The following is a 12,471-nucleotide window of genomic DNA, read 5'->3' as shown; positions in this document are numbered from 1 at the left end:
CAGATGTGAGGGGGGGATGATCGCAGCCAGATACAGAGCAGTCAGAGCAGTCAGGAGCTGCAGGGCCGGCCTTGAACGGCCACATAATCACCCGGGGAAGAATAAAATAAACAGCCCGAGTCCAGCTGTGAGTGACCTTTAGATTATGTGCAGATTAACTGCTGCATTTGGTGGAGCACAGTGGAACTGGAGCGATCGTATTTTGACTGGGAATCATCCCAGAGCTGGAGTCGGGGCGGTCGGAGCACTTGGATGTTGACATGTGATACTGCAGTAGTCAGTCATGTTTGAAAATGCTCGGGTGACACAAATGAACTGAGGGCAAGCGGCTGTCGGCCCCGATGCCCACGTTCACTTACTCACTTGCTCTGCTGTAGCTCTGCAGAGGAAGCTCATTTGATCGTGTGCTTGTCGTTCGCTCCGCAGCCTCTGGACTATGAGACCAAGAAGGCCTACACCTTCAAGGTGGACGCCACCAACGCCCACCTGGATCCGCGCTTCCAGAGCTTCGGGGCCTTCAAGGACACGGCCACGGTGAAGATTAACGTCTTGGATGTGGACGAGCCCCCGGTGTTCAATAAGCCGGCGTACGTGATGGATGTGTACGAGGACACGCCCGCGGGCACCATCATCGGAGCGGTGACGGCCCAGGACCTGGACGCCGGCAGCAGCCCAGTCAGGTAGAGCTCCACCCGCTCCACACACAGCATGTGAACGCCACGTCCACGCACAGAACCTCACATCGACTCTTTTCCAGGTCCGATTCCCCACATATGGAAACGTTGTGGCTCTGACTTCCTCAGCGCGTAATAATCCGTGTGCTCCGTGCTTATTTTTAACTCTTTTGTATTGCTGCGCGTCTGAAGCTGTGGTTAATGAGGAGACAGCGACGGAGAAACGATGACTCAGACGTTGAGTTTAACCACAGACAGAATCAACCATTCCTCGTTTCGTTGACGTGACTGGTGGAGAATCCGATAGGTTTCACGTAGCACCGCTGCAGAGTTTGTTGATGGCCTCTTCAGGTAACCGTGGGCATCCGATGACGGAGGCTCAGCCGGCAGAGCTGCGGCCACCGCCTCCATCGATTCATTGACATGCACCAAAGGAGAGCATGTAATGAGCACCATTCAGTTACAGCTGATGTTCAGCTCTGGTCAATAACCTGACACACATCAGACATGTACGTGTCAGGTAACAGCAGTCGTCTACTCCAGAACAACTACAACAACACACACCCACTGAATGTCTAATCTAACGCTTGAAAACCAGCTGAAGCAGATGTGGGAACAATAGAAAGTAGGAAGAGCTAAAAAACCTTTTTTAACAAAACTGAAGTTGTCTTTAGGTCATGATAAAAATCCTGGTGTGTGAAAGTTATGATTTCCCATTGTTGTCTCATTTCACTGGTCATTTGACCTTTGTTGTGAATATCCTTCAAGAATATTGGAACAAATTACTTCATTATAACCATATTATGAGTCTGACTCCTCTATTTTTTTTTCTCTTCCTGATGTGTTACTTTGAAAAGCGTGAAGCTCCTGAACTCGAGTGACTAAAGGCTGGCGCTTCTTCTCCACAAGAGACTGATGACTGATAATTAAGCCAGAGAAAAGGAAACTGTTCAGGAAATGGACTGAAAGTAACATGTAAATTAGCCTCACTGCATGTTCCCGCTTTGGATCTGGTGTAAACTGTCGATAAGAACTGAAGAGAGAAAGAAGCTGCGGCCGTTTAAAGTAGATTATCTGCAAATTTAAAATCGAATTTTCCTGTGGACCCTAATAGAGAATGAATTTAACCTGGATCGGAATCCGCATCTTCACCTTGAGAAGCTTTCATATTGAACCAAATATCCCTCATTACTGCTGCAGGCATGAAAGCAGTGAGGGAGCAGTGGTGTGACACTGGAGCCAGTGATCGAAGGGTTCAGATCTCTAATCCATTCGTCAATTCCTTCAGTCTCTACTCATCAATGTCATCTTGGCTTTAATCATGAGAGCATTGTCAGATTTACTCATCAGCTTGAGGACTAATCAATTTATGTAGAACATTTGACATTGCCATATAAAAGGCTGCCAGTGTAATATCCTGGCCGGTCGGGAGATGATGGCGGTGATGCGCAGCAGAGATGATAACATAACTTCATTACGCGCCTGATATTTGCATATCTGTGCTCTCCGGTCTGGAGCAATAACTGCCGAGTGCCCGTATCAGATGCTTTGATAAGGACGCTTCTGTTTGCTGTTTTAACTGCTGATCAGTGTTTTACCAACCTGAGGCTCTACCGAGTGGCCACATTGAAAAAAGAGCTTCACAGAAGTTTGCTTACATTGAAGTAAACTACTTTTTCCACCTTCCATCTCCAGATTTCTCTCATGACTGATAATTAAAACACTGAAGCTGTTGTTTATATTTGCCTCTTCTTCTGACGACTGAACGTGTGAGTTCTTCCGTTCCTCTCCTCAGGTGTTGCACATTTAGCCGCTGGGGGAATTTATTTTTCAATCAGCGTTTGACCGTGAATCTACACAACACGCACGGGCGCGGCGGAGCTATGCGGCACTCTGAGGGGAAGGGAACGTAGATTTATTAAGATTTTGACATAGTCCAGATTTCTTGGCAGTAATTACATTACGTTGCGAGGCAGAGGAGGCCGTCCTTGGGCCTCTGTTTGTCTCGTGTCCTGAATTAGCTTGGAGGCGGTGAGCGGTGGATGCCGGGAGCAGTGATGTGGGCTTGTACGAGAGCCGGGCGGCTGGTGGTGGGACAGGAACAAAGCCTGAATGTAAAGCTGCTGTGCAGTAAAGCTCAGCTGTCCTCGCTTGTTACCCGCTGGGAGATCCAGACGTCACGGCTCACTCCGATAGATCTGACATGCCTGACTAAACTCCTGATTTATACTCAGGGCAAATCATTCCTTTCTTTCTCAATCTCTCCATGTCTCCGTGCACCTGCTGCCACACGAGAGCGCTTACTGTACGGCACGCACACACACACACACACACACACACACACACACACACACACACACACACACACACACACACACACACATGCACGCACACACATGCACGCACACACACACAAACACACACACACACACACACACACACACACACACACACACACACACACACACACACACACACACACACACACACACACACACACACGCGCTTCTATCCAAAAATTTGAGTGGCAGATAACAATAGCCTCCACCGAAAAGTGGATGCTTAAAAATGAATGAGAAAATAAAACCTAGCAGAAGTTCCATCTTTGGCTCTGGAGGATTATTTCGCCGTAACGCTTCGTGACGGTGTTACGCAAACGTCCCTAACACCTGTTTCATGGACAGTAGTTGTTTTAATATCAATGTTTTATGCCGGAGTAAACAGGAGAAAAAACAGAGGTTACAACAAAAAGCGTCTGCTCTTCACTCTGTGCATCAAGAACTTTAAATATTCATCCACATCAGCGCGGACATTGTTCACTTGTGCCTCCGGAGAGCAGCCGCACATTCTTGACTTGGAAACAATGGAGCCAATGACCCGTCATGCATAGGGAATTATGCTTTCAGACTATTTAGGAGTGTAGTGCTGACTTATCTCTGACTGCGCGGGAACAAAAGGGCATCATGAATACTGCATTGTCGCCCTATTCTGAAGAGCTTCCTCGATTTTGAAGGCGTTTTAAAGAGCGCTCTTGTGGCCTCTGTCTAAAATGAAAATCCCTCGAATGGAGTCGTTACCGTACGTGGGATCAACAGCCTCGCCGGTAATCTGGTCACCGGACTGTTACCATCACAGCGGCAAAGACAGTAATTAATTTCCATATCTGCAGCCATCAGCAGCGAGGCTCCTCAGACGTGTGATTACTGTCTCACAGCTGCTCACGACCTGGATTCGCTTTAGAGATTGAAGCAATTACAAGAAAAGGTTTGTGTTTGATGTTTTGTGTCACGCGCATAAGAAAGAAGGCGACGGGTCGTGCAGTTGCAGCGGCGGCGAGTGAGCTGTTAAACTTGGCTCTGGGCGGGAGGCAGCGCCTCCAACCACTGAGCCTCAGCATCCGCGGACCTCTGAAACGTTTCGCCCCGAGGAAAAAGTGCAAACCGCCGATCTGTTGAATCCTTGATGGGAGAGAAACACTAAACTATTGACGCGCTGGCGTTCGAAGGGCGGACGTGGACGAACTCACATGAAAACAGAAATCTTCATTAAACCCGAGCTTCAAATAAAACAGAAATGTGGAAGCTGTTCCCTTATTATTCTTGTGACAGTCAAAGACTTTCCCTCAGCGACTGACGCGAGTCCAGTTTGAGGCTCGATACAAGAAACAAGCATGATAAATATTAATAAGGAATGGCCTTTTAAGATCAGACAGATGGTCGTACAGAAGAGAAGAAGCCGAGTGGCTGCACTGCATGCGAAACGCTCAGACCCTCCAGGTCCGAAGCATCAATCCTGTGGCAGCGCCCACGAGCAAGGCGCCGGGCACCCCCGTCCGACCTCCGACCTCCACGACATGTGTAATGATGCAAAAACAGGACCTTTTCATAATTGATGAAATAGAGCCTTAAAGTCAACCAGCGTGCTGTGACGAATGGTTCTGTCAGCGACGAGCGGTCCGGGTTCAGATCTCCCGTTTGCATTCAGAGCAGAGAGGACGCCGCCGCCTCGGTTCTGTTCTAACAACCAAAACATTTCATCCCTTTGTCGCCCGTCGGCCGTGAGCGATTGATTGAATGTCTCTGCGCTCCCTGCGCGTGGCCGGACGAACGCGTGGCCCATTACCGGATCGGGATGCATATTCCGTCCTCAGCACTTTTCCTGGAAATGACCGTTCAGCATGAGCGATAGCGGCGGCGTCGCGTCCTCTCACACACACACACACACACACACACACACACACACACACACACACACACACACACACACACACACACACACACACACACACACATTAACCCCGTTCTGACGCTTCCTTGCAGGTACTCCATCGACTGGAGGAGCGACCTGGACAGCTACTTCGACATCGACCCGGTGGAGGGAACCATCTCCACCAACGAGCTCCTGGACAGAGAGAGCGTCGCCCGGCACAACGTCTCCATCGTGGCCACCAAACTTAGTGAGTATGACAACGGGAATCGACCGGCGCCGTCGTCCTTCCTCCGCCATAATCTGTGTGAAGGATTTAACACACTTTTACTCAAGTCAATACTCAATCCCATTTTGCCGGAAAGGTTTATAGGTGACTATAAACTATGATGGCTCTGCTGGAGGAGAGTATCTCCAGGACATTGTCTCCTCCTGCCTCAACTGTTTTCATTTTTAACTGCCTTTTTTAAACTCCTTTCACGACATTGGCTCTATTTTATTATTGTTTTATTTTTGCCAGAGTCAACCTTTACTTACACTGCAGTAAAGCGTCTATAAAGCAGACGGCGTGAGCCATGCCCGCAAGCTAATTATTGTATGATTTTTTATTATTTTTTTAATGAAGGAAGTTCAGCGAATTTCCGGATAAATAAGCAAATCCATCGTCATCAAGTCGTCAAACCTGCTAAGAACCGTCAAAGTCATTATCCCAGAACCAGACTGGTGCTCCATCAAAATTACTCACGCTGTATATTCATTAGGACGGACTGTGAAATATGAGCTGCTAAAATCTGAGTCATTGTCGCCTTGGAAACTGATATTACTCACTTCCCCTCAAGGTCGCGGCAGTCACATCCTAATTCTGTTTTCAATACGTGTGTGCGTGTCAAGGAAAGTAGGAGGGAGGTAGAAGGAAAGGACGCAGAGGATGTAGGAGAGGTGGGAGGGAGCGGCCCTCCTTGGCCTTCACTTAGCACCTGATCCCGAACTTTGACCTCCCCGGGTCCCCTCACAGCGGGCTCCTGTTCACCTAGAAACTGTTCCAGAACTAGAAACGTCCTCCAGAGCCAGAGCCGGAAACAACAGTGGCACCGGAGCAGTAAGCGCTGAGATAAGCCCAACACCCCGGCGTTAGCGAGAGTTCAAATCTGCTTCTGATCTCCACTGACTCGGGCTGTTGCGGAGCTTTAACGGCTCCTCCGCGAAGCATCGTGTGCCTGTTGTATAGATTTGATTCCTGAAGGACATAAATAAGCGCTAAAGCGCAGATACCGTCGGCGTGTGCACCACAACAACGCTCGGTGTAAGTAAAGGTTATGCGCTCGTAAACCTCCCGCCTCGTCTGCAGCTACAGCCGCCGTTGCTCAATAAACAGTCAATTATCGCCGGCCGTCATATTTGCCCCCACGCCGCGTCCTTGCCGCTAATGCTTTCTAACATTTACCGTCCCCACCTACGTGTCTGCAGCAGCGCGGGGTGACAGACTCGGTGATTAGCGCCCGACTCGGACGTCGTCGCTCCCCAAAGCCTCAGAGAGTCAACGCTGCAGCCGTGCGGCAAAACGGGAGCAGCGGCGGCCGCTCTCCCGAGGCCTCGCGCGGCAGAAGGTGCGCTAAATAAGAGCCGCCGCCAGATTAACACTTCGCTTTGTGCCATTTAAGCCCAGAGTCAAAGGGGGGGAGATTTATTAAACGCAATAATAACCTTGGCAGGAGACGACGGGGAAACGCGTTTACCCTTTTACAGCTAAAGACTCTAGTTTCCGCTTAACAAAGAGTTTTGGGTTGAGTTGTCTTTGTTCTGTCCACAGCTGCACTTTTTGCAACAGATCGCCATCTGTTATGTGATTTTATTTTCGTTTTACACCAGATTTTATAGATTTGTGGTTGACTGCTTTCAGAGATGGAGTTTTTTTTATTAAAATGAGCTTAATTAAAAAGTAATTTCCAGCAGTAAAATAGTATAAGGCTTTATAAATGTAAGGGTTTATGACTGACCACCCAAGCATTCTGTAGCAATGCAGGATTGTGTTTCAATAAAATAAATAGAGCATGTGTTATTGGAGGGAAACGCTGACGCCAGAAGGATTTGAGGATCTCCTCTATCCCACGGCGCCATCTAGTGGCCTCAAAGTCGAATCACTGCTGACGTGCTCCCTTTTAAAAGCCCCCTCATCCAGAGGCCTCGCGCACATTTTACACATTTACCCGATTTGGAAGTTTTGGAGCTGCTCAGATCCTTCGGAGGCCAAAGAATTCAGAACTTGGCGGCGTGTTGTTTTTTTTTTCCGGGGCCGGAATCGATGTTAGCAGTTCAGCGCGTCAAATCCCATGCGCGGTGTCATTTTTACCTCAGCGGGAAGATTGCTTTTCCATCAAGGTCAGAGACGGGTTACTGGCTGAGCCGTCTCCAATCCCCTTGGGGCGGCTCCACAGCCCCCCCTCCCGCATTCTTCCTAACCACCCACCTGCACACACAAACCCACAGCAGGCGCCCACGCTCCCCTACACTACAAACAAGCGCACCGTAAGCCCCCCTCGCCGCAGAGCAAAGCCTATTCCCACATCCAATCCATAAAGTTTACCTTCGCTGGGCTCCAGCACAAAAAGAGCATTCCGCCGCTGAGTCCCAGCAGCGAGGAGGCGCTGCAACAAACCCCCCCGGACTCAGGTCGGGTCCCTCTCAGCGGGCGCTCACAGTATAATTAATACGGCTGCAAGACTTCTCACATAATGTGAATCTGTGTTTCCATTTGTCTGTGCACCGACATGTGGCGGACACATCCTAGCGTTTAGCGCTGTAGCATCCGCTAAAGGGCTCCGCCTTTCTCTCCGCAGACAGCCCCGTCCTGACCAGCCGCGTGGCCGTCACCGTGCACGTGCTGGACATCAACGAGTTCCCGCCCGAACTGGCCAGCGCCTACGAGACGTTCGTGTGCGAGAACGCCAAAGTGGGACAGGTACGTTGACGTGAACCCTGCTTCCTGCTCCACTGGCATCCACTGGCATCTCAACTCTCCAACCTGTTGGTTGGACAGTTGAGATGCCAGGTTAGGAGGCATCTCAACTCAGCCACCAAGGGGACGGTAAATGTTAGAAAGCATTAGCGGCAAGGACGCGGCGTGGGGGCAAATATGACGGCCGGCGATAATTGACTGTTTATTGACTCTCCAACCTGTTGGTTGGAGAGTTGAGAACCGTCTAAAGGCCTTAAATTGAATGTGGAAGGTGAGGGTTTCTATTAAAGCTGGCAGAGACATTCTTTACTTGTAGACTAAATACTGAGTTGTGTGTGTGGAGATACGATTTTACAGTGTTTTTGCTTTCCAGCGCTGCAGTTACCACATTTATGTCGATACCTTACGCAGCGTTGGTTCTCAGCCTTTTGCTCAAGGTCACTCAGGGAACAAAACCTTCAAATCATTTCAAGGGATTTGGCAGAGGAGCCTCCGGCAGGCAGCGCGAGGCTCCGTCTCCGGCTGATTGTTGCCACAGATGGATTCGGCAGCGGCAGCAATCATAAGCAGCACTTTGCATATCGCCGCGCTGGAGTACGTTTCAGGTGGTACATTTGAAATGCGGCGGAGGGTTCTCCTGCACGCGCCGCCAACCACCTTGCCTGTAAATTAGCCCATTAACTAGCATCTATATGCAGTTAGCGTTCTGAGGGAACAGCTTCCTTGGCAGTCTATCAAATCGCTGTAGACTCCTCATCAAATCAAGGATGCTTTCAGTCCTCGGGCCTGTTGCAATCAAAACAACGGCTGCGCCTTTCGATTGAAGACTGGGCCGTCCGCGTCCATGTGAGCCTCCACGTTAGGTCCAGGCACTCGAAACAGGGGAGCTGAGGCCAAAAACTCACACACACTCAAAGGCCCGAAACCTTTGGTCCACTGTACAACATGCACAGGAGTTGGTCATGAATATTTAAAACCTGCTTCCTGCAATTAGATGTCCTGTGTTTAGTCTTTCAGTGACAGATTCTGGGAAAGGAGCAAATGCACTAATTGGACTTTACCACCTCATCATGCAGAACAGGCCCCGACCGGCTCGGCGCCGCCTTGCTCACGTTAACCTAAAGAGAAATGAATTCAAGTGTTCGGGGGCTTTTACCGATCTTTATATTCACTTCTGCCCCCAACACTTCACCATTTATCTCCTCAATATGCCAGAAAATTGAATCTCTTTGCGAGGTCCATAGCATCCAGTCTGTTCTCTTACGATGAAAAGACCAGAGAGAAAAACGCATTCGGGGACACAAAGACATGTCAAAGTCACCTCATTCAGCCGCTCCTCTGTTCATACACTGTGTCCTGTGTTTAAAAGCCACCTAATTCTCCTTTATGCCACTTCTCACTCCCTCATCGCGTCTCCTCCTCCCTCCCATCTGCTCCCCATCCCGCGCCTCCCCTCCCTCCCTCCAGTGCAGAACATACTCCTCTCAGTCCCAGTTTCTCCCCAGCACGCTCCCACCAGGTGTTGCTCACAGCTGGTGGAGGATAAAGAATTGCGGCTCCTCTCTTGTAAAAATCCGTCTTGTGCCTCCCTTGATGATTATCCGCGCTCACGCTGCCGCAAAAACACACAAACTGCTTGTTTTGGGGCGGCTCACGCTGCGACACAGCCTCGCGGAGCATAATCTGTATCCAGCGCGTAGCCGAGCGAGAGGCCTTTTCATGTAAATGTGTGGGAAGAGCAGTAAAGCAACACAATGGAGGGTTTTATTTTATTATTTACTATTCTTAGAGGCTTGACTGGTCAGCTGGTCAAGCGTGAAATGAGAAAAAGCAACACAATGGAAACATCCAACAAGCGTTTAGTGGAGGTCTACATGTTGGAGAGTCATAAGAACATGAGGGATGCTGCTCTCAGTGTATTATGCTGCGGTGAATGAGCAATTAAACGAGTGTTTATCACGCTGGAATAATGACATTTACATTCATAGTATTTAACAGACTTAACGTCGGTGCAGCCGAGGGCAAAAGCGCTTGAAGCCATTTGACGTGTGCTTTAAAATAGCAGCCGGTAATAAGTGGATGCGCTGGCAGCAGCTCCACTCGTCACTGAGAGGATGTGGGAAGCACTTCAGTCAGTGAACGCACACATTAGTGCTTAAAAGCAAATGTAAATAGCAACGTCGCACCGAAGCTGCTGATGGTTCTTGTTGATTCAACATTGATTCATGTCTCTCAAACCAAAGAGGCAGCGAAGTCACGAAGCTCAGGAGCGGTCCTAAAAGCTGAAATCAAAACCTCAATAAATATCACGCAACAGACCTCGTTTTGCCTTTTTGGGGATTAAATGGTGATTGCGGCTTCAGATTTATTCACCGCCGAGCTAATTTGGCTGCAGGAAATCAATGCAGTGAAGTGTACATCTGCTCGGGGAGTGCAGCAGGGCACTCATCACACCTGGTGTCAGCTTTACTCCCCTGGAGGGGATCTCACGCCGACATGGAGACGGAGAGCAAACACGGCGGGGGTGATGTACAGTCAGAGGGCCATGAGCTGGTCCCGCGTGCGAGGGAGCGTCGGGTCAGCAGCGGGTTGAGCCCGAGAGCTGGGATGGATTCAGACAAAGCGCTGAGTCACCACAAGAGAAAAGAGGGAAGTACGAATCTGCCTGAGTCAGCAGAAATCTGGAGAGAAGCTGGCGTTCGCATATCACACGCGTGTCCGACCCGTGGTCTGACGGATGTCGTTCAACACTGTGCTCCGGCCGCGGCCACGGGTCGAGGTGATCCATACGTTCCCGCGTGTTATCAATCCGCTGCTCAGCGACTGTATCCAAAACCAGCGAGGGAACATTTCACTGCCTCGTTTCAGGCGCCGACAGGTCTGACGCGCAGTCGGCTCAGGACTCGCTCTCTGTCAGAACCAATTGACCCGAGGAAATTGTATTTTCCATTAAAGAGACGTTTTTGATGTTGAAAACATGAGTGAAAACACAACATTTTTCTTTTGTCAACTTAAAGGAGAATCAGTCATTCACTCCAGGCAAACGACGCTGGTGTGAAAGCAAACCGCCGACTAAGGTTTAATCAGAGCGCCTTCTTGTTTTTCAGGTGATTCAAACGTTCGGCGCTAAAGACCAGGACCTGTCGACGGCTGGACAGCAGTTCTCCTTCAAACCCCAGAGGGAGGACGTGAAGACCAACAAGAACTTCACCATCCGAGACTTTGGAAGTAGGTCCGACCTCCAGCGCTGACGCTTCATGGTCTGGATCACGTTTAACCTAAAAGCTGGCACGAAGGAAGGACTGTCCGGTTGCTCCGAGCGCGGCCAGTGACGTGCGCTGCTTAAAATAACCCAAACGCACACGGTCACTCACGATAAGGGCCAAACGACTCTTTGAAGTCCAGCCAGAAAGATTGCTAATGAAAAGTGGGACATGGCAGGATGAGGCCAGGGAAGCGAATGCATTCACCGTATCTGACACCACCCCCCAACTTCTGATCCACTTTTACCTTGTGGACACATTGTCTGGCGGCTTCCTGACAACCAGGTTCCCCCCTCGCGAGCGCTCCCTCCGCCGAGATCAGATAGGCAGCGACAGGACACACAAACACCGCGGGCGGCGCCGGGGCGGCACAGGTCCGGTCCGCGCGGGCGGAGGGAGCGCCGCACGCGAGCGGCGCCGCAACGCCTCCGCCCCTGTCAGGCGGAAGCGCCGGGCCGCGCCAGAGGAGCGAAACCAGCGCGACAGGGGTCAGACGCGCGCCGCCCCGCGCGCTCCCTCGTCCTCCAGCGCGCTGTCGGCCCGCGTTCCGCTCGCCATCCTCACACTCTCAGCTGTCGGCCCGGGTTCTTCCCCCGCTGCGTGCTTGTATTTATTCTTTTCTGCTTCTTATCTGCCGCCGCTAATCTGCCGTGTCTCCGGAGTGACGCCGGCTGCACGAGGAGCGAGCGTCGCGTCGCGTCGGCTCCCGGAAGCCCTCGCGGGGCAGGTGCGGGGGGGCGCTCGGCTTTCGCACCGGGAGGGGGTTTTATCGGCTTTTAGAGTGAATGGTGCAAATTGGCCGGAGCTTTGATAAGACGACTCTTTGATACGTCGCAGTTTCTCATCACATTGGAGAGACCTCACTATCAAATAAAGAGTTATCCGACATTGAAAGCATGTCTTATCTATCTAAAACATGGACCTCCACACTCTGTAATGCACCTGTACGCCAGAAAGCTGAGGCCGAGGCTGAATCCCTCCCGTTTCCCCTTCCAGACAACACGGCGGGGATCGTGACCAAGCGCAGCGGCTTCAGGCGGCGCCTCCAGGAGATCTACCTGCTCCCCGTTGTGATCGAGGACAACGGCTACCCACCAAAGAGCAGCACGGGCACGCTGACCATCCGCGTGTGCGGCTGCGAGTCCGACGGATCGCTGCTCACGTGCGGCGCGGAGGCCATCTTCCTGCCCGTGGGCCTCAGCACGGGGGCCCTGATCGCCATCCTGCTATGTATCATCATCCTGTTAGGTGAGACCCGGCTTCTCAAAGAGCAGGGACCACTGTTCCACACACAGTTTGCACAGATGGAGCTAAAGCTAGCGTTGGCTCTGTGCAGGACATTCCTAAAAAAAAGATACTGTACTTCACTGAA

At 50.8% G+C, this 12,471-nt stretch overlaps 1 protein-coding gene across 3 annotated transcripts in view; it reads left to right on the top strand.

Moving 5' to 3' along the window:
- The window catches only part of LOC114853065 (cadherin-12-like), a 60,243-nt gene that overhangs the window by 45,129 nt on the left and 2,643 nt on the right, over positions 1–12,471 (top strand). For all 3 annotated transcript variants that reach the window (XM_029145967.3, XM_055508493.1, XM_029145968.3), the window contains 5 exons: positions 427–680; positions 4,994–5,130; positions 7,718–7,839; positions 10,944–11,064; positions 12,096–12,347. In XM_029145967.3, the coding sequence (XP_029001800.1) occupies positions 427–680; positions 4,994–5,130; positions 7,718–7,839; positions 10,944–11,064; positions 12,096–12,347 (886 nt within the window). The remainder of the gene's footprint in view (positions 1–426; positions 681–4,993; positions 5,131–7,717; positions 7,840–10,943; positions 11,065–12,095; positions 12,348–12,471) is intronic.

Source organism: Betta splendens, chromosome 4 (genome assembly GCF_900634795.4).
Source record: "Betta splendens chromosome 4, fBetSpl5.4, whole genome shotgun sequence".
Taxonomy (NCBI): Eukaryota; Metazoa; Chordata; class Actinopteri; order Anabantiformes; family Osphronemidae; genus Betta; species Betta splendens.
This window is presented reverse-complemented; position numbering and strand designations above follow the sequence as displayed.